At 44.2% G+C, this 21,735-nt stretch overlaps 1 protein-coding gene across 2 annotated transcripts in view; it reads left to right on the plus strand.

Moving 5' to 3' along the window:
* UBE2F (ubiquitin conjugating enzyme E2 F (putative)) overlaps positions 1-21,735 on the plus strand; it is a 53,669-nt gene that overhangs the window by 15,282 nt on the left and 16,652 nt on the right. For both annotated transcript variants that reach the window (XM_079925457.1, XM_079925458.1), the window contains exons 3-5: positions 212-241; positions 4,285-4,350; positions 17,849-17,916. In XM_079925457.1, coding sequence (XP_079781583.1) covers positions 212-241; positions 4,285-4,350; positions 17,849-17,916 — 164 coding nt within the window. The remainder of the gene's footprint in view (positions 1-211; positions 242-4,284; positions 4,351-17,848; positions 17,917-21,735) is intronic.

A 21,735-nucleotide genomic window follows, 5' to 3' on the forward strand; every position in this document is an offset into this window, starting at 1 on the left:
GCTGGCATCCTGCAAGTCACTTTGTATCTTTGAAAGCAACTTCCTGGCTTAAAGTCTAACCTTTAGACCAAGTGTAGATTTCTGTTAATTCAGTTTTGTTTGTTTGTTTGTTTGTTTTCTTCATTGTTCTGGAGGGAATTGCCAGTTTAGAGCTGGTGATTTTATGTGGAGCAATTGACTAATATTAACAATAATCTCTTTGTTTCTACAGAGGTTGCAGAACTTGAAGCTAATTTACCTTGTAAGTATAGCATCCCCACACATTAACTGCTGTGAAATAATTGCATGGAGAAGCTTGTTTTATGCTTTGATAACTTTGCGTAGCAAAAAGCCCGTTTTCTATGTATGTTAGGAATAGACAGGAGGATTTTCGAGGCTCTGATAAGGAGGAGAATGTAGCACGGCAGTACTTCCTCTCCTTACTGTTTGTTGCAGAGGTGCGTTTGGTTAGGGTTTGTTCCTCTTACACAGCATTCTGTCCCACGTCCTCTTTTAGTGAAAAGGCATATAAATCAATGGTGGACAGTCCTATTTTTGTTAGTGACAGTACCATGTTTTTGGCCCGAAAAGTGCTTATTTGTAATTTATCATTGTGCCCAAGGTAGGACAGCTGTGCTGCCTTGATGTCTCCAGGTCGCCTCACCTTGCTAGGTCCTCGTGCCCCAGCACACAGGGACTGACTGCGGGCCTCATTCGTCAGCGGGCTTGCTTACCAGCCAGTTAACTCCTGTGATAACGTGTCAGTGTTTCTCTTTTCCCCTATCATTGATGCCTTCCCAAGCCATTATATTTTGTAAGACCATCAAAGTCTGAAAGCTTCGACCATTTTAGTATTTTTTGAAATTAGAACTTTTTATCATTATACTTGGTTAAGGCTGAATATATTTATCAATATGAGTGAACTATTTTATACGTGGGTCTCCTAGTCTGGGCGAATGCTCGAGAGAGTTTGATACGGAGGCCATCTGATACAGGGTGAGAGAGGGCCCATCCCAACCTCCACCTAAAGTTGGAAAGATAATTGTGGGGTGCAACCCTTAAGTGGTTGTGTAATCAGTGTGTAAGGGTAAGTACATATTGTTCCTTGAAAAATTATTTTTAATATATAGTATTTATATATGAGTATAGTGGGTTGTGCTATAAAATATATTTTAGTGTAAGTCAAAAATGTCTGGATTTTTGACTTCAAAGTTGCTTGACTTCAAAGTTTTCTTCTAGTCAGAACTAGAAGGAAATATCTTGGATTTCTATTAAAAGGTTATCTTTCCACCTACTGAAGTATTTACAACTGATTTGCTTTAAAATGTTCCAGGAAAACAAATGACTGTATGTGTGGGTAGGACAGACGAAGCAAGATTAGTAAAATACCGAAGCTGGGTGATGGGTTCATTATACTGTTTTCTCTTTTTTTCTCTATTCTTTTCAGATTATATAATAATCTAATAAGGTCCAATTAAAAAAGAAAATGAAGTAATCCTTCTATTTTCCACGCCCATCATATCTTCCCACTGGCCCTCCATCTTGAACATATATACACATGCAGACATTTAATCAAAGACCATAAAAAACTTCCAACTTACACCCAGTTTATTTTGTCCTTGTATGTTAATCTTACAGAGATTGTTGGTTTGTAACTAATATAGTTTAGCTTTATCTAAATGTTTGGTTTAAAAACAATAAAACTATAATTGGCTTTCAAACCAGGACTTTAACTAAAAACCTTAGGTTTGGAAAAGGCATGCCCCATCTTCCTTGCCTTTATAGCTAAGATGTCAGATTTTAAAAACTACATGCTATATGCTTCCTTTCTCTTCTTCTCCCTGCCTATTCTCTCAAAGTGGGGGGACATATAAATCAGTTTATACAAGTAAGCCAGGCTTTCCAAAAGTATGCAACTCACCAAAGAGGAAACAAGAAACCACCAAAGAATAGATCTTTACTATCTGATTAATAATCTTTCTAAAATATTAAGGCAAACAAAATAACTTGCCATATAGCAGTGCTGCTTAGTAATGATTCAGAACTAGTTCAGGAGCTCTGTTCATGTAAGTTTGTAGAGGTTTCTGTTTGCAAAAAGTAGAAGACATCTCTTTCAGATGGACGGAGATACCGTGAGAGCCTTAGCCTGTGCTTGCAGAGAGGAAAAGCTTAGTTCTGGAGTTTTAGTAAAGCTGCTGCACTGAACTAAACAGGCTGACTTTTAACCTTTTGTTGTCATGTTAGAACCTAAGACTTCTTCTTAGCTTTAAAATGTTTGGTTCTTTTTAGAAGTTTTATTGTTATTTTTAATCCATCTCGATAATTTCTTTATTCTTGGTGGGCCAGTCTATATTAGAAGGATTGATTTCTACATCTGCACTTTTATTAAAACAAAGGAGAATGCTAGACATTAAAAACAAATGGATGCTGCCAACTTTAATCAATGAAACATTTCCTAAGCCCTTGTCATATGTTTTTGTTACATATATTTCACTAGAAAAATGGTGTTTCTCTTTCCAAGTTAAGATTAGGAAAAATGAATGCCATTTAAATTATTCCACACAGTTCAAATGTGTGGTTTGGGTGAAAGCCTTGAACTCTTTGGCCCCTGGTTTCTTTATTTTGAAAACAAGGAAAATGACAATGTGATCTCTGAGACCCTTTCCTGTTCTTCTAGATGGAGTTACCTTTCACTCTGCAACTATTTTCTGAGGGATCAGTCAAAAAAAGAAACCCCACTAACAGTTTTGCATTGTTTTTATGTGTCATCTCTGGCATGTTCATGAAGTAATGAAATGAGGCATGAACTAGTTTTTTTATTTTATTTTTTTGCAGTACGCGGGCCTCTCACTGTTGTGGCCTCTCCCATTGCGGAGCGCAGGCTCAGCAGCCATGGCTCACGGTCCCAGCCGCTCCGTGGCATGTGGGATCTTCCCGGACCGGGGCACGAACCCGTGTCCCCTGCATCGGCAGGCAGACTCTCAGCTACTGCGCCACCAGGGAAGCCCATGAACTAGTTTTTAATTTGGGAACTAAACTTCCTTCTCTTGATAACCTGTGTGGTCTTGGGCTGGTCACTGAACTTCTCTGGACCTTCATGTCATCTCTCACAATTGATGATGTTAGATTAGATGGTCTCTAAGGCTGTTTCCAAGGCTAAATTTGAATTGTCCTATTTTTGATGAAAATTCATACCATGTAAAACTAGGCAAATATTTTCATCAGGACTTGTAAGAAATAGCAGACGACCCAAGGAATCTAGCATAATATTTTCCAGGTTTATAAAATACAGACAATTTCTACGTATATTCCCTCCACATTCCTTCAGTATTTATCCCTTGGGTGTTTACCCCTCTTCTGCATCGTTTGTCTGAAGGAGGCAGATGTAGGATGTCTTCCCTGTCTGCACCTTTGCAGTAGCTCTTCTCCAGTGGAACTACTTGGGTCTCCTGATCCAGACCGTTCTGGTTCAGTGCACATGCGATTAGAGTGTTGCCGTCCAAGTCAGCAGAGCATCCTGTCACCAGCAAACCAATCTGAATTATCGGTCGGGTTGTGAAGACATTAAAAAAAAAAAAAAAAAGAGGGCTTCCCTGGTGGCGCAGTGATGCAGGGGACACGGGTTTGTGCCCCGGTCCGGGAAGATCCCACATGCCGCGGAGCGGCTGGGCCCGTGAGCCATGGCCGCTGAGCCTGCATGTCTGGAGCCTGGTGGTCCACAACGGGAGAGGCCACAACAGTGAGAGGCCCGCGTACCGCAAAAAAAAAAAAAAAAGAAAAGAAAAGAAAGAAAAAAGAAAAGCCGTGGTCTGGGTGTGAGCTACCTTAGCTGGTACAGTTACTTTTAACTTCTCTTTGCTGTGGTGGGTACAGATGACTGTGGTGCTGGGTGAACAGACCAGAAGTTCGGCCTGGGCTCTTTTTCTGGTTTTTCTATGTTTAGTTAGCCTTTACCCACATACATTAATCTCCTTGAGGTACGGTTTCTTCTTTTCAAAGTAAAGTAGCATCATTCTTGAAATTAATGGAAAAATCTCTATTTTAGGGATCATTTAAAGGGTTAAAGATAACATCCCAATTTGGAACTAACTAATAAAAAACTGTAAGGAGGAAAACACATAGCAAATATCACTGGTTTGCAACTTCAGCACATTGGCATAATTATTATTAAACAAATAGGGGAAATATACCGGTTTAGTCTATAGACTCAGCACCGTTAAACTTTCCCATGTGTTTCAAAGTTTGCCTCAACATAAAGACTGCTGCTAACTGTCAGACCTTCCTGACGGCCTGTTTCTTTTGCAGGTACGTGTAAAGTGTATTTTCCTGATCCAAACAAGCTTCATTGCTTTCAGCTAACTGTCACCCCAGGTAATATTCTTACATGTGTAAGTATTTTCAAACAGCAAATTCCAAAGGCTTTTGAAATCTATAATATTTGGTTTGATTTGTCCTCCAACTTTTTGAAAGTTATGACGGTAATGACCATTCCATATGAAGACAGGATACATGCTGTAGTCCAATAAAGCATAGGGAAGTGCTCTGAGGCATGTGGCGTGTACCCAGGAACTAGGTGCAGACATTAACGCCCCCAGCGAATGACGCCGAAGGCTCCTGGTGTAGGGTGGAGAGTATGAGCTCTGAGGACATAACTGGATTCAGATCCTGCTCTGCCATTTAGCAACAGTGTGGCCATGGTTAAATTGCTTAATAACCTCTCAGCTGCAGCCTACCAGCTACAGAGTGGGGATCATATAGAACCTATCTCATGGGACCGTTTGGAGGATTAAATAGATAATGGGTGTGAAGCACTTCAGCCCGGCCTGTTACAGGCACCAGGAAGGAAGCAGATTACCAGCTGTCCTTGTTAGCACTGATCAAGTGTCCAAGCTCCAAGTGCTCCGAGCTGGTAGGTATTTCTCCTTGGTCACGCTGCGCAGCTAGAGGGAGGGCTTGGGTTTTTCCTGGTTACAGTGCAGCTCTGGGAGTTGCACGTTTCAACAGTGCAGCCCTCTGGCTTTATGTTGACAGTGGGTGTCATGGCCAGTGGAGCTGCTGTGGGCTGGCTGGTGAAGGAAGAAAGCAGGACAGAGGGAATTAACAAGAGGGGAAGCAGTGTTGTGGAGGAAGTGGAGGGTGTTATTTTATTTGGGGGAGGGAAAGGGAGTGAGAAACTGAGAATAATGAGTCACTAGCTAATTTAATTAAAAAGTGAAAGAATGCAGAATTTCAGTAGGTGGTAATGAACCCACAAATAACCCCTGGCATTGTCTCCCCGCAGGTAGGATGGTTTTTTCCCATGGAAGATGTTGTATTAGAACAGGAGAAATCCCATTTTCAAAATGTGCTTGAAAACTTAAAAAAATTCATTTAGTTTGTGTGGTGGTTCTACAGACGACTCTGGGGCGTATCCATAAATTCAGTCTGGTACCATTTCCATTTCTAAGATGAGTGAGCACTAGGGTAGAGATACTAACATCAGAACATCGTTGTCAGAAACAGGCGTTCCACAAGCCTGACCTGGAGAGAGGACTGAAGCTCAGGACTTGTAACTGTGAAGTGATGGAGGTTCTAACCATTCTTTGACCACCTTCATAAACACATTGCAAGCTCTGCCCTTTTTAGTGAGGGATACTGAGCACACTGTTTCCAGGTGACCAGAGGTCACCATTATGAATGTCAGTTACTCTTACTGTTAAGCATTGCAGGGTGTTTTCAGAAATTGTGGCAATTAAGATCGGTTCTCTGTTTACTAAGTAGTCTCACACTTGAGGGTTTGTAGTAAAGATATTTTCTTCTCTCTGCCTTTTTGGGGCATTTGTGAGAGCTTTGTGATTCTCAGCTATTCAGAACCGTGTTTGCTTTTGCCGGGCTTGTTACTGGCTTACATGAGTGAGTTTGTGTGGAGTCCAACCAGCCTCTGGATAGGTCTTTTGTTTGTTTTTTAACTGAATTTTTTTTACTAAATTACATGGATGTTGTTCTTATTGAGATTATGTCTATGACGCCATCTTTGATATTATTCTTGAAACTGCAGCACGATTGTTTGTTACAGTTTTTGTGTTCGCTCTTCCATCAAGTAAAGAAGGAATTTGTGTTTTGATGCCTGTAACTGCTTAGTACTTGAGCATTTATATTTGTGGAAGTGCGCACATGGAGTTTTGCGTGGCGTGCTCTTCAGGTGCTGTGTGTGTGCCCATGTTGTGTGGTGTCAGTGACTCAGAAAGCTGCTGTGGTTCTTGTCCTTTGTTATTAAGTGAAGCGTGGCAGAGATCCGCCAACACTAAAAACTTGCCCAACATCCTGGTTTTTTAAAAAACTTTTTGGAGTCATGCTCTTCTTAGTTATTAAAGAAAAATAGGTCTGAGTAGTAAAGTTTTAACAGTATATGGAGCAGATGGTATTGAAACTGGCTCATTTGCAGCCAGTAATACTGGGGCTGAGTCTGAAAACTCAATAATATAGAAGATCTAGATATTTAGGTGGTCAGGGTGGAAGAATTGCATCTGCACTTGAAGCTCAAAGCTCTTCTTTATCTGGCTCCTGGCAAGATAGTTCCTGTTCGTACTTGGTAACATTTTTATAGTTTTGTTTGTTTTTGGAATGTCCCTCATGCTTGGGAATAAATGTATTCTTCAGAGAAAAGATGGAAATGTAATTTGGTGATAGAGGAAAAGAAAAGAAATGAACTTAGAAGAAAAAAATCCCCACATCAACTCACAAAACAAGAAACAATACTAGAAAGTAAAATGAAACAAAACAAAGCAAAAATCTAAAGACTGGCTGAAATACCACCGGAGTCTTCTGTGAAGTTAGAGGGATGATTTGAAAAACCGGGCCAGGTCAGAGTTGCCCAGTTGACTTGTGGAGGTCCCCTCAGCCTGCCCCCACTGTGACATGGTGGCTTGTAGGCAGAGGGGACCATGGACCCTTTTTTTTTTAATTTTAGTTTTTACTTTTTAAATAAATTTTGCTGAGGTATAAAATTACAAACAATAAAATGTACTAACTTGAACTGTAGAGTGTAATAAGTTTTGCAGAATGGATACACATCCCTGTGTAACCACAATCCCAGTAAACATCTTTCCAGCATTCCCAAAGTTCCCTTCTTCCCCTTTGCAGTCAATTCCTCACCCCCTGCTACCCACCCAAAATTGCTTTCTGATTTCTCTTATCATAAATTAGTTGTGTCAGTTCTTGAATTTCATATAAATGGAATCATATTATATATTCTTACTCTCTGGCTTCTTTCATGTAACATGTTTTTAAATTCATATGTATTGTTGTGGGCGACAGTATTGGTTGTATGAATATGACCTAATTATTTACCTATTGATGGGCACTTGAATTCTTTCCAGCTTTTGGCCGTGATGAGTAAGACTGCTCTTAGCATTCTCATACCATCCAAAGTTGTTTGGAATATTTTCTCATTAGTCTACTGATGTCTGTGGGATCTGCACTCATGTCCCTGTTTTCATTCCTGATGTTGATTTATTTGGATCTTCTATTTTTTTCCTTGATCATGTTAGCTTGAGGTTTATCCAGTTGATCTCTTACAAAGAGCAAGCTTTTGTTTTTCTCAGTTGTTTATCCATTTTATTGGTTTCTGCTGTTTTCTTTATTATTTCCTTCCTTATACCTTGGGTTTAATTTGCTTTTCTTTTTCTGCTTTCCTAAGGTGGAAACTTAGATTGATTTAAAAAAAAATTTTCAAGCAATGTTGATTGAGCTATAAGTTACATTATTTTAGTCAGCGTAATGCTTCTGAGTTTCATCTATGTGGTATTTTGTATCTTTATTGGTGGGCTGTATTCTATTGTATGGGTTTTATTTGTAACAGGTTATAACAGGCTATTGATGAACCTTTGTGTTATTTCCACTTCTGGGCTGTTGTGAATAAAGCTCCTGTAAACCTTTGTGGGCAGGTCTTCGTTTGCCAACGTTTTTTATTTCTCCTGGCAGTGCAATTACTAGGTTATGTGATACGAGTAAGTTTAACTGCATAAAACACTGCCATGCTCTTTTCCAAAATGAAAGTACTGTTTTGCATTCCTGCTAGCAATGAATGAGAATTCCAGTTACCCTACATTCTTGCCAATAGCTAGTATTATCAGTCTTTTCAATTTTAGCTATTCTGTTAGGTATGTGTCTCATTGTGACTTTAATTTGCATTTCCCTAGTGACTAAAGATGTTGGGCATCATTTCCCAAGCTTGTTTACTCTCTATCTCCTTTGTTCAAGTGTCTATTCAAATAATTTTACCCATTTAAAAATTGTATTGCTTGTCTCATTACTGAGTTGTAAGTTTTATATACCTGGTGTAAGTTCTTTATTAGATATGTGGGAGGTTGTTTCTTTGTTTTTTAATTTTATTTATTTTTGTCTGCGTTGGATCTTCGTTGCTGTGCGTGGGCTTTCTCTAGTTGCGGTGAGCACGGGCTACTCTTCAGTGTGGTGCGCGGGCTTCTCATTGTGGTGACTTGTTGCGGAGCACAGGCTCTAGGCGTGCAGGCTCAGTAGTTGTGGCACACGGGCTTAGTTGCTCCGTGGCATGTGGGATCTTGCCCAACCAGGGATCGAACCTGTTTCCCCTGCATTGACAGGCGGATTCTTAACCACTGTGCCACCAGGGAAGTGGGTTTTTTAATGGTTAATAACATCCTTTTTATTATTGTTACATATATTAAAAATTCTGATTGGGGAATTCTATAGCTACATTGTAAATCTTGTATATTTATGTGTATATTCACGTAAGTATGTTTTTAAATGTGTTGGTTATTAGATTTGTCATGTTTTCTTAATTTTAACATTTAATTTATAAAAACTCCCTAACTGATGAGCATGATAATAAAAGTGCGCCTTACACTGAGTCATGAAATTTAAATTGTTTTATCTGTTATCCCCATTATGTTTGGTTCTTAGTTATTCTAAGCTTTGTTTCAGAGCTTTGGAGTTATAGAAGGAAAAATTTCTTAGTATGAAATAAAGTAAGATTCCCAGTTTCTGAGCAAAGAAATACGGTTAGTAAACCTGAAACACAGGTTTGGTTCCACACATGAACATTTGGAACAACATTTAAATAATCATGGACGTGTTAAAAGATGCGGAAATGGGTCAGAGCACTGAAGCAGGCCTTTGGCTTGACCACCACCCCAGTCTCACAGTAGTGTGTGTGTAGCTTACTGTTAATGTGTCGCGGTTTCGACACAGAATGTGTGCTCTCAGCCCTGGTGCTTTCTAGGGTGATTTTAGCTTTATAGGGATACCCATCATGAGGGACAGACTTTTCCCTGATGGAGTCTTTTCTTTCAAATCATCCTGGAAATGCAGGTGGCAGTTCTCCCCCCTTCATATATAATAGATACGTGGTGATTGCTCTTGAGACAGTCGGTTATCTGCCTTCACATCAGCTAACTTTTGTTAAGGAAACATTCACTGCTCTTTTCCTTGCTGCTTGCAAGAACTGTGTTGATGCAATATGTCTCTGCTTACTGCTGAGTAGGTGACATGTTGTCCGATATATACTGTTTTCTGATTGTCCGATGTATACTGATTTCTGCCCTCTGCCTCGCACGTAAAACTGAGGCAAATTCTCTCTTGGGATGCTCAGGTTTCTAGGAGTGGGTGTGCAATTAAATGTCTGACGTACTGTTTTAGAAGCCATTCGTTACCATGGTTAAATATATATTCTTATGGTTACCAGTAAAAATGTGTATAATTATATAAAGTATTTTAAAATGACGTGCTGTTTAAATGTTGAGCTTTTTGGCATTGTAAAATCGCCAGCGCCCCTTCATTTTCCTGGACCACCTGATGGTGCCTTTTATGTAGCAGGATTTACCTGTATCTTTTTTAAAAATCATGTTTAGTAAGGTATAATTTACAGACAGTAGAGCCACTGTTCTTAGGTGTACTGTTCTCTACATTTTGACAGACACATACAGTTGTGTAGACACCAACACAATCAAGATACACATAAAATGTTTCCATCAGCTCAAAAGTTGGGCCCCTTTGTAGTCAGTTTCCTCTCCCCACCCCCAGCCCCTGGCAATCATTGATCTGATTTCTGCCCTGTTGCTTTACCTTTTCCGGAATGTCATGTAAATGGCCCCAGCCAGTGTGTAGCATTTTGTCCATGGCTTCTTGCACTGAGCACAGTGCTTGTGAGAGTCATCCATGTTGGTGCATGTGTTACGATTTCCACTGGCCACCAGTGACTTTGAAGGTGGAGGAAGGAGTACAGGTGGCTGCTTAAAGCTGGAAAGAGAAGGAAGTGGATTTTTCCTAGAGCCACCAGAAAGAAATGCAGCCCTGCCAGCTCTTACGTTAGCCCAGTGAGATTCATTTTGGACAAATGACCTACAAAAGATAGTAATTTTTTATTGTTTAAGCTGCTACGTTTGTGGTAATTTATTACAGCAACCAATACAAAACTAATACAGTGCTTTTTGTGTCCTAAGAAATGCAAAGATTTCCTTTTTTTTTTTTTTAAGGAGTTTTATAGCTTTAGGTTTTAAAGTTAGGTCTGTGAGCCATTTTGAGTTAATTTTTGCATATGGTGCAAGATAAGGCTCTAGTTTCTTTCCTTCCCCTCCCCTCCTTACTCTTCCTGGGATGAATGGGGAAGTGTTCCCTTCTGTTTCCTGGAAGAGTTTTATGTAGAATTACTATTAATTCTTTATTAAATGATAGAATTCGCCAGTAAAGCCACCTAGGTCTAGTATTTTATTGTTTTGTTTTTGTGGTAAGAGTTTAAGTACTGTATGAATAAAATTTCTTAGATAGGGGTTAACTTGGGCTTCTTATTTTTGAGTGAGCTTTGGTGATTTGTATGTTTCAAAGAATTTGTTCATACCATTGACATTTTCACATTTATTGGTATAAGGTTGCTCTTAACATCTTCTGACCCTTTTAAGTTCTGTAGAGTCTGTGTTGATAATCCCCTCTTTAATTCCTGCCATTGAAAATGTCCGTTTTCTGTATTCTTGATCAGGTTAGCTAGAGGTTATCAATTTTATTGGTCTCTGCAAGGAACCAGTTTTCGGTTTCATTGATTTTCCTCGAATATATTTTTTGGTTTCTCGTATTTGCTCGTCTTCAGTTTAATTTGCTCGTCTTTCTTTAGTTCTGAAGGAGGAAGCTTAGGCTTATGTTGCTCTGCTTCCACTTCCCATCCGAGCCTTTATCACGTAGTCTCATTTACTGTACATTTGTTATAACCCACAATACGTTACTACTTTTGTTTTAGATAATTATATTTTCTTCATATATTTATCAACATATTTACCACTTAACAGCGTTCATTCCTTTTTGTAGATCTGAGGTCCCATCTGTTATTTTTCTTCTGCCTGAAGAACGTCCTTGGATTTTTTTTTTGTAGTGCAGATTTGCTGAATGATGAATTCTGCCAGCTTTGCTGAATGTTGAATTCTTAAGTTGACAATTTCAGCATTTTAAGGATATCATTCTACTGCCTTCTGACATTTTTTTTTCTTATAAGAAGTTAGTGGTGGGCTTCCCTGGTGGCACAGTGGTTGAGAGTCCGCCTGCCGATGCAGGGGACACGGGTTCGTGCCCCGGTCCGGGAAGATCCCACATGCCGCGGAGCGGCTGGGCCCGTGAGCCATGGCCACTGAGCCTGCGCGTCTGGAGCCTGTGTTCCGCAACGGGAGAAGCCACAGCACTGAGAGGCCCATGTGCCGCAAAAAAAAAAAAAAAAAAAGAAGTTAGTGGTGATTCTTTGTTTCATTTTATGTGATATGCATTTTATTCTCTGGCTGTTTTTAATGTTCTCTCTTTGTCACAGTTTTTAGCAGTTTTATTATGATGTGCTTTGATGTGGTTTTCTTTCTGTTTATCTCACTTGGGATTTATTGACCTTTTTGGATCTGTGAGTTACAGTTTTCATCAAATTTAGAAATAACTGACCGGGGCTTCCCTGGTGGCACAGTGGTTGAGAGTCCACCTGCTGATGCAGGGGACACGGGTTCGTGCCCCGGTTCGAGAAGATCCCACATGCTGTGGAGTGGCTGAGCCCGTGAGCCGTGGCCGCTGAGCCTGCGCGTCCGGAGCCTGTGCTCCACAACGGGAGAGGCCACAACAGTGAGAGGCCCGCGTACGGCAAAAAAAAAAAGAAAAGAAAAGAAAAAAAGAAAAAAGCATATATAGAAATAACTGACCAACATTTCTTTCAATATTTTATCTATAACCCCTTTATGGGACTCCAGTTAGATATACGAATGTTAATATCTCTTACCTAGGGACTTCTCTGGTGGTCCAGTGGTAAAGAATCCACCTTCCAATGCAGGGAAGCGGGTTCGATCCCTGGTCCGGGAACTAAGATCCCACATACTGCGGGGCATCTAAGCCCCCATGCCACAACTGCTGAGCTCAAGCACTTCAACTAGAGAGCCTGTGTGCCACAAACTACAGAGCCCACATGCTCTGGAGCCCGTGTGCCACAGCTGGAGAAGAGAAAACCTGCACGCCGGAACTAGAGAGAAGCCCGAGCGCCACAACGAAGAGCCCACACGCAACTAACACCCGACACAGCCAAAAAAAAAATAAAATAAAAAAATAAATAAAATAAATATTTAAAAAGTATGCATATCCCCAAGTAAAACTTTAAAAAAGATATCTCTCTTTTTTTTTTTTTTTTTTTTTTTGCGGTACGCGTGCCTCTCACTGTTGTGGCCTCTCCCGTTGCAGAGCACAGGCTCCAGACGCGCACGCTCAGTGGCCATGGCTCACGTGCCCAGCTGCTCCACGGCATGTGGGATCTTCCCGGACCGGGGCACGAACCCGTGTCCCCTGCATCGGCAGGCGGACTCTCAACCACTGCGCCACCAGGGAAGCCCCCCCAAAATATATATCGCTTACCTGTATATTCCCTATACATATAAACTAGACTTCCATTGGGGTCAGAAGGTTTTGTTCACTTTTCTCTCTGTGCCTCACTGTGGATCGTTTCTATTTCTGCTGAGTTTTGTTTGTTTTGTTTTTGGCCACACTGCACGGCTTGTGGAATCTTAGTTTCCTGACCAGGGATTGAACCTGTGCCCTTGGCAGTGAGAGTGCCGAGTGCTAACCACGGGACGCCAGGCAAATCCCTGCAGCGCTTGATTGACTCTGAGGCTCATCCAGTGAAGTGTTCGTTTCAGATATTATGTTTTTTAGCTCTTGATATTCTGTTTACTACATCTAAAATGTCTTCTCCATTTCTTTCCTCATGTTCGCGGTTTCCTCTGAATCTCAGCACCCCTCTCTCACAGCTGACTCGGGGTCTGTCTGCAGCTCCGCCCGGCCTGGCTCCTCCTCTGCTCCCAGCGGCCTTCCTCTCTCTGCTCCCCTCGCGCCCCCCCACCCCCACTCTGTCTCCTTTCCCTTGACCCGCTCATCCCCCGGTCCCTGTGACACCGCCTGATGTGAAGCGGCCTGCCAGCTGTGGAGCAGCTGGTACTCAGTCCATGTGCCTCAGTGGCTCCTTTAAAGCAGCCGCAGTGTGGCGGACTGGGTACGTGAGCAGAGCTTCCGGCGGCTGCGCGTGGTCCACGCTCCACGTGTCAGCGTGCTTGTTGCTGTGCTGCTGGCGGTGCTTGTCTTCAGGTCTTCCGTAACGCCCGCCCCACAGGCTCTCCCTCTTCAGTGAGCCCGCTGCACGGGCGCTCAGTGTCGCTCAGCTTGGCGCCGCGGTTTTCTTTTGCTATATTTTCACCTGAGTGTGGGCAAGCCAGGCCTGTGAGCCAAAGCCCATCCCGGGCCAGTTGTGCAGCCCTCGAGCCGAGAATGGTTTCTACATTTTCAAAGGGCTATTTAAAAAGATAAAAAATAAAACAAAACAGTACATGACAGAGACCTGTAGCCCAAAGCCCCAGGTACGTAGCGCCTGGCCCTTTTCAGAGAGTTTGCCGACCCCTGATCTACAAGGTTATCTTGGCAGGAATTGTGTTTTTCCTGCCCTTAAGTTTAAAATTTGCATAGAGTGTAATTTCCAGTGTGCTGTAAATATTGACATTTAAAGGGGAAAGTATTATTTTACTCTTTAAAATGTTTCCAGTAGGATCTAAATACCATGGCTACACCCACCATCATGCATTAAAAAAAAACATATGTATATGAACAGGCTCCACTTTAATGGTTGGAAAATGTTCGTGGCTGCCTTTTCTCCTTGCACTCATATATTTTTATTTCACTCGTCTCACAGAATTTTATCCTAATACAAACATTCCTCTGCCTATAAGAATTTTTTCACCCTGTCATACTGTTTTGTAACTATATATTTATATTTATTTAAGAAGTTCCTATCACTGTGAGACTCCTGGGTGTTGAGCATCTTCTTTTGAACGATTGTTACAGTTGTTGTTTGTACCAGCTCCTGGCTCCTGGTTTTCTTCTGTTGCTGCCACTGCCCCTCCTGTCCCGTCTCCTGACCCAAGTCGGGGATGCCTCAAGGCTTTGTACTGTCCTTGGACCTCCATAGTCAGGCCCTTGGGGACCTCGCCAGCTCATGAAATCTGGATGCTCTTATACACAGCTCCCAAACCTCGCATGCAGCCCTGACCTCTCCCCTACACTCCAGAAAGATCTGTCCAGAAAGATCTGCCAGCTGCGGTCAGTGTCTCCGCTTGGTTGTTGACATGAAATCTCAATCTCAAATCTGATGTTGGACTTGGCGCACCTGTGCCCTCTGCAGTCTTTTTATCTTCGAGGTGACGGCTCTGCCCTTCTCCATTGCAGGGTCAAACAGCGCAGCGCTTCGACTCCTTTCTTCCCCACCCCACCCCTAATCTGCCAGCAAATCCTGCTGTTGCTACCATCAGAGTATCTCTACTCCAGCTGCTCCTACCCTGCTCCTAACCAGCATGATGTTTCTGTGGTCCTGCCCCTCCTCTGCTCAGGCCCCTCTTGTGGCTCCCTGCCTTGCTGAATAAGAGCCAGTGCACTTAGCAGTGGCCTGCGAGGCCAGGCCTGCTACCTCCGCAGCCGCAGCTTCCCCTTCCCTTGCCTCACCTTCTGGCCTCTGCATGTGCCCTGAATGCATCAGGCGCTCTCATGGGTCTCTCACCACTCTTCCATACCTGGAGTGTTCTTCTCCCGGATACCCTCCGTTTTCCAGCCTTCACTCTCAGACCTCTCTATTTAAAATTGCAGCTCCTCCCACCTCCTGGCCCCTCAGCTCTTTTTCACTTTCTGTTATATGATTAACTTACTTACTTTGTTTCTTCCCACTAGAATGTAAGCTTCATGAGGGCAGGAAGGTCTCTTGCTGGTGGTGCCTAGAACAGTGCCTGACACATAGTAACACTCACCAAATGTTTGTTGGATAAATAGTGATGGTTACTAAACACAGTAGCGTTTCATCGGAGATGTATCTGAGAGCGAGAGGCTGCTCTTAGCATTTTTCTGATTTAGTTGATGTGCTTGTGAACGATGTTACTTAATGCCAGAAAGAAGGGGTCAATATCAGTTTTATTCCTTCCTTTTGTCTTTGTAGGTATAGACACTGAGAACTGCTTGTTCATATAAATAAGTAGGCAGGCACGGAAGGTGTTTGTTGTCACTACGTCTTTGTGTCCCTGGACTTCAAAGTTAGGGACCAAAAATCATACAAGGTATTTTACTGTGGTCTTTCAGCTGATTACTAGATTAGGTTCCTTCTTCTATTTTGTTGAAAGCAAAGAGTTGGGAACCACCTGGCTGGAAATGGCTTTACAAACCCAGTCATTAGGATCCCTTTGTGTTGCATTTTCCGAGGTGCGCACCAAAACCACTTTCCTAAGACCTGCCAACCGACCGCTAATCATACCCATCATTCTTCACTTGACGGCCTCTCATGTTACCTGAAATATTCAGAAAGCATTGAGAAAACTGTGATATTAATGTCATCTCACCCCTACCAATATATATTAAACACTTAGGGTTTACAAAGACTCGTGGCTGCAGATTTAGCTCATTCAGCGTATCAGAAATTTCTGCCGTGTGCATCAGTAGGCAGGACCAGTTCTAACTGCCAAGACTCTCTCTCTGGCGAAGCCTCTAAATTAAGATGTGTCTCCAACAGCTGCCTGACTTCCGAGTTTAACCCCTAGTGGAGAGGTGAGGTGCGGGGCTGGCACCGCGCGGGGGAAGGCACGGGCCTCTTGCTTCTTGGCACCCTCTTCGCTTGCTTCTCATGGGGGTGAGGCATTCTTTTCCAGTAGTCCCGTGATTGACATTACTAAATGAAATCTAATCATCCCTGCCATCAGGCTCCACGTGTGTCTAACTTCAAGACATTCCAACTTGAACTGGGACATCTTATCTTTAACGCCATGCTTTGCCCTTTACAGAAATGGGTGTAAGATAGGGAAAGGCACAACCCTGCATAGTGCCTCGATTCAAGGAGCTTTACTGTGACCAGTGCATCACACCTTGGTGCAGTGCATCACAGGGAGAGGCTAGATGAGCAGGAGGCCTTCTGTTACAAGTGGGAGAAAGACAGTGAAAGGGGAGGTGGGAAGGGGCAGCTGGCATGACTCCTTGGCCTCACAAGTACTGTTGGGCAGATTGATTTCATGATAGGGCACTCGTGGACACTGGCCATCTAGAAGTGGATTCTGTTAAAGCTGTCAGTGCCCACATACCCCGTGGACAGTGTGTCCTCCCCGCAGTACCCGTACCCTGGCTGGAAGACACTAGCGTATGGTTCCTGGCAGGAAGGAGGGAGTAGGCTCCAGGGCACAGAGGGCTCCCTGTGTAACACAGCGAGATAAGGCGAGTTCTAACTGCGGGACAGACATAAATGTTGACACAATCTCAACGCCCTTAAAGAAGAAAAATGGTTTTTTAGTGGCTGGTTTGAGACCAACAACTTCCTATTAAATGTTCATTTTATATAAAAAGCTGAGGGAAGTGATAAAATGTAATATTGCTGATTTGTTCACGATGATAATATTTTAGAGGAAGTTGAACATTCGTTTTAAAGATGGTGGTAATTTTATCAAATTGTGAAGTTCAGAGTAATTTAACTCCTGTGGGGGGCATTCGTGCTGGAGCGCCCTCTGTTGGCAGCCACACCAGCAGCGCTTGCAACTCAGCCGAGCCCACCGCCGGCGGACTCCAGGAGAGGCAGAGAGGTGGGCGGCGCAGCGAGGGAGTTGGGACTGAGCTGTGGGGTCTGCAGACCTGGGGCGGCGGGGGGGACACGGCGGTGCCGCTCTGACCCTGGACATTCTTCTGCGTACCCTCCAGCCCCTTTCCAGAGGGCCTGCTCTGTTCTGAAGGCTGTACCAAGCGCTCGGCCAGCCAGCCCACGAGTGCTGACCGGGCACAGTCGCTGAGACGGTGATTTTGTCTGGCTGGTTCACTGCCGTGTCCCCGACCAGGGTCTGGAGCAGGGCCTGGCAGAGGGTCCATGCTCAGTCAGTGTTTGCCGAGTGACTGGAAGCCACATGCCGGGCACCGGGGAAAAGCAGTCAGCACAAGCCTGCCTCCCCCGTGGAGCTGATTCTCGTGGGGAGACCAGCGGCACACAGGTGACCGAGCGCTGAAGCAAGGTGGTCACGTGTCATTGAGGGGAGGCACTGGGTGCCGCGGGCCGGGACCGAGGAGCTGAGCGCAGGGAGGGGGCCAGTCTCCCAGGGGAGGCCTCCCTTTTCCCCGAGGGCGCGTGGCCAGTGAGGAGAGCGCTGCAGGCGCCAGTCAGTGTGGGCTGACTTGTAACCGTCAGGTCAGGGGTGAGGCTGGTGGAGTAACAAAGGAGCCCTGCAGTCCTCTTTTTCAACTCTTAATTCTCTGTATTTGCCATATGCTAACATAGTGTTTGCCTTTTGTTTCCTTTTTTTTTTTTAATTTAAAGGATTTTTTTGTTTTGTTTTGTGTTTTTTGATAGATGAGGGTTACTACCAGGGTGGAAAATTTCAGTTTGAAACTGAAGTTCCTGATGCATACAACATGGTGGTGAGTAGCCCGCGCTTGAGCCGCTGTTCCCCCTTCTTGTGGCGGGTGGCCGTCACCGGGCCCGGCAGTCCCCCCGCGTTGTGTCCGAGTGCAGCCCACCCAGTCCTGGGACTGAGCACGAGATGGCTGACACTTGTGTGGTTAATGCCCCTCATCAGCATTCTTGAGAGTGTTAGCGGAGAGGCTCCCTTTCTCAGCAAGTGCTTGCGAGTCCCGTGTGCCGGTGTGTGCTGGGGCGCAGCTCTGCCGGGGCTGGAATTACCCCCCCGAGGCTGGCGCCTCCGCAGGGGCTGCCTGGGTAGTTCACGCAAATCTTGTTAGATTCTGGCACTGGAGAAAAGAGCATTTTAGTTTAAACTGTAGTTCTGTTTATGGTATAACAGCACAATTCCAGAAGTGTATAAAATGTGCGTTTTAGAATTTTGGAAAAGAACAATGACCTGTAGTTTCAAATTATGAGTGATTTACACCCCTAGCTACGTGTTGATCCCTCCAGGACCCTCCCAGTAATAACCGTGCCAAGTGCTGTCACATCTGTCTTTGCTTTTAAGGAACATGCCGACCCATTAGGAAGGTGAGAGAAAGTGTAGGAAGTTATCATAAAATGATAAAAGTGGTAAGTAGCAGACAGTGATATTGGTTAATAATAGGAGAATGCTTTAGAGGAATTCAGAGAAGGAAGAGAGAGGGTCCCTTTTGGAAAGTGGTCGGGGCCAGTTAAGCTTCTGAGGAGAACTAGAATTGGAGTCGTCCTGTCTCGGGTTGGCTCATGCACAACTGGGGCGGGTGTTCTAGGTGACGAGGACGTCTCTGCAACTGTGTCAGTGGGTATGGAAATGAGAACTGGCAACCTGTGTACAGGTCAAGTTGACCAGGTCTACTTGAATGAAGAATCAGGCTTGGGGAATAGTGGAGAGGTGAGAAAACTCAGATTTGGGGTTTTGGGGGCATTTTCACTGTGGCTGTGAGAAATCATTGAAGGTTCGGAACAGCACCGCACACCCCTGAGTCGGGCGCCGGAGTGGGCGTGGTACGCGGGCCCTCTCCATCCCTGAGCTGCCGAGGTTGGCACGTGGCCAGCTCTGCCGATGTGATATACATCTTTCCCCCCGTGATGTTCCTCAGCCTTCTCTGGCCTGTCGACTAGGAAAGAAAAATCTGATGGTAAAGTTCAGTCTCCTGTTAACCTGAGGCTGTGGGAATCGGGCACAGCGTGTGTCCCGTTGCTTTCCCTGCAGTAACTGCTCCCTCCTTTTCTGACAGGGGGAATCACCTGCTCCCCGCGACCTCGGCCCATCTCCACCGCCCAAGTCTAGTTCAGTGGCTCTAACACTTGTTTGTTTAAAGCCAAACTTTTATCTATGGAAATTGATCTTTACTGGGCTACTGTATTAAAAGTTCTTTTGGAAATGTAATTTATGAGGATGGAAGAGTTAGCAGTCCAAGAAAAACAAAAAATAAATTTAATTTTTAAGTGAAGACAGGAAAATATGCATTTCAGGTCTTTGTCAATCCAGCCAACCAGCCACCCGCTGAGACTTCCCCTATTTCCCTGATCACCAACAGGGGAACCTGGCCTGACAGAGCACTGCACTCCCTCAGGTGAGAGCAGTTTGAGAACTTGGTTTAAGTGCGCACATATTAAGGATTTGGGGCTGTTTTAATGGTTTCTGGAAACAGCCCGACGTGCGGTACTTAAAACTCTAGACTCTCTAACCTTCTGGACATATGCCATATCCGTGGGTTACTCACCTAGAGAATGTTAAAATTAAAGGGCGGTGAGTTTGTGACAGTCTTCAGAAAAGCAGTGAATTTGGCGGGGCTGAGAACCGTGGTTCGGGTGCACTGGCATCATTTAGTGGCAGAGTGTCTTTTTCCAAGTGAGGAGAAAGCAAAACCTCAGAAACGTCAAGGAAGGAACAGAGTTTGTCGAGGGCTTCTGTGTGTCAGGTGCCTCCACTCAGTTTTACCTTATGTCACTCTCCAGTAGTTCTCTCGGTGACATTAATGTTCATATCTTTCCCATCAGGAAGTTAGGGCTCAGAAAGGTAAAGTTAAGAACTTGTTGGCTTTGCCGGTCTAGGTGGCTCAACTGCCAAAGCTGATTCTTGTCCAGAGCTGCCCGGCTTCCTAATGTGTGTCCTTCCCACCGCACCTGGTGGCCGCTTGGTAGTGAGAAAATGTTTGTCATACTCCCCGTTTAAGAAGCAGAGGAGTAGGAAATGAAATAAACAGAGGATAGAAAGCCGCTGAGCCTCCAAGACACTTTTCCTGTATTAACTGGTGGCATATAAAGACCTTACATTTCTAGGTTTTAGTTTCTGTCTCCTTTGGAAAATTTCTAAATGATGGGCTAGTCCTGTTTCATCGGGAAGGAGACCCATGTTCTCCAGCCAGGAAGCCCTGGGAGGCCAGGCCCTCGGGGCTGTGTCCAGACGCCACCCTGCTGCCGTGAGGGCCTCTCTGCCTCTCATCCAGGCAGAGGTGGTGCAGCTGCCTTACCAGCAGGCCAGTGAGGGTCACAAGCTCACGCAGGGTGCACAGGGCTGCCCTGCCTCCAGGGTGCGTGAGGTAAGGTTCTGCAGTGATACAGAGGTAGCTCTGTTCACCTTTTCTGCGGTTAAGCTTTATCTACAGAATTCTTCTTAGCGTCTTTCTTCACTAGACCATCTGCTCCCTGAAGGAGGAGTCTGGAGGTGTCTTAATCTCACTGTATTTCCAGTGCTGGGCGGGGGCTGCCACACCAGGCATCCAGTGCTTGGCATGCTCTCTGCCCCCCAACACGTTTATGGCGTTGCAGATTAAACCAGCATATGAAAGGTTACAGGCAAATGGGTAGAGATTATGAGGGCAGACTTGAAGGAATTCATGTTCCATCTGGATGAGGAGATGCAGCCAGTTTTTAGCAAGTCAGCCTGAAAGGGCTTTGCGGAGCTTTCTCAGGATTCATTTGCTCTAATGCCGTAATTTACATGATTTCTCTACTTCATGAGGAATTTGTTTTTAACCCCTAACACTTATAGTTCCTATAATTAAGGTCAGTTATTAAGGTTGTGAATGAAAACCTTTTAAGCAGTAAAGTAGATCATTATTTTAGAATAAACTTTTTTAGAACAGAAAGAATACACCTGTTTGGTGCCCCCTCACCCCTCACACCCCTCCGCCCCAGCAGCTGAAAGGCAGATTTCCTCGGGATCTTTGTCCTTTTTTCCCTGAACTTTATCTCGCAGTCTCCAGCTGCCTCGTAATCTCTCTCAGTCCTAGAAGTAGGCTGCAATGATTGACTGGCGTTTAATGAGCTCCTGAAATGCGCTGGGTTCTGTGTCAGACACTGTAGGCTGGAGATGAGAGTCGAGCGGCCTTTGACGAAGCTCAGTCTCTGGACACAGAAACAGTGACGAACCAATGTGATGGGGATGCCCGGAGGAGGCCTGAGTGCAGATGGCAGCTTGGCTGTGATGTCCCAGGCCTCACGACGCTCCCATGGCATTTTGCTGTGAGTGGTCAGAGGAAACCGTGTGCTGAAGCAGGAGAAAGGAATGCGGCTTTTCTCTCCCCCTGGAAGTGAGGTTATGTGATGCAACCAAATCGAGTAATGTGACCGTGACCAGCCCTGAGAGGGGTCAGGAAGGGCTGCCCTGCCACGTTTCCAGAAGGAGGAGAACCGGAGGTACCACAAGTAACACTTGAATACCCAGTCACCCCTCTTCTTTTTATGTAATTTATTATACTCTGTGGAAAATTGAGAAAATACCACTATGCAAAAGTAGAATGTTAGTCACCTGTTATCTCTCCATCCAGAGATGATCACCGTTAGCT

This window comes from Stenella coeruleoalba (genome assembly GCF_951394435.1).
Source record: "Stenella coeruleoalba genome assembly, chromosome: 6".
Taxonomy (NCBI): Eukaryota; Metazoa; Chordata; class Mammalia; order Artiodactyla; family Delphinidae; genus Stenella; species Stenella coeruleoalba.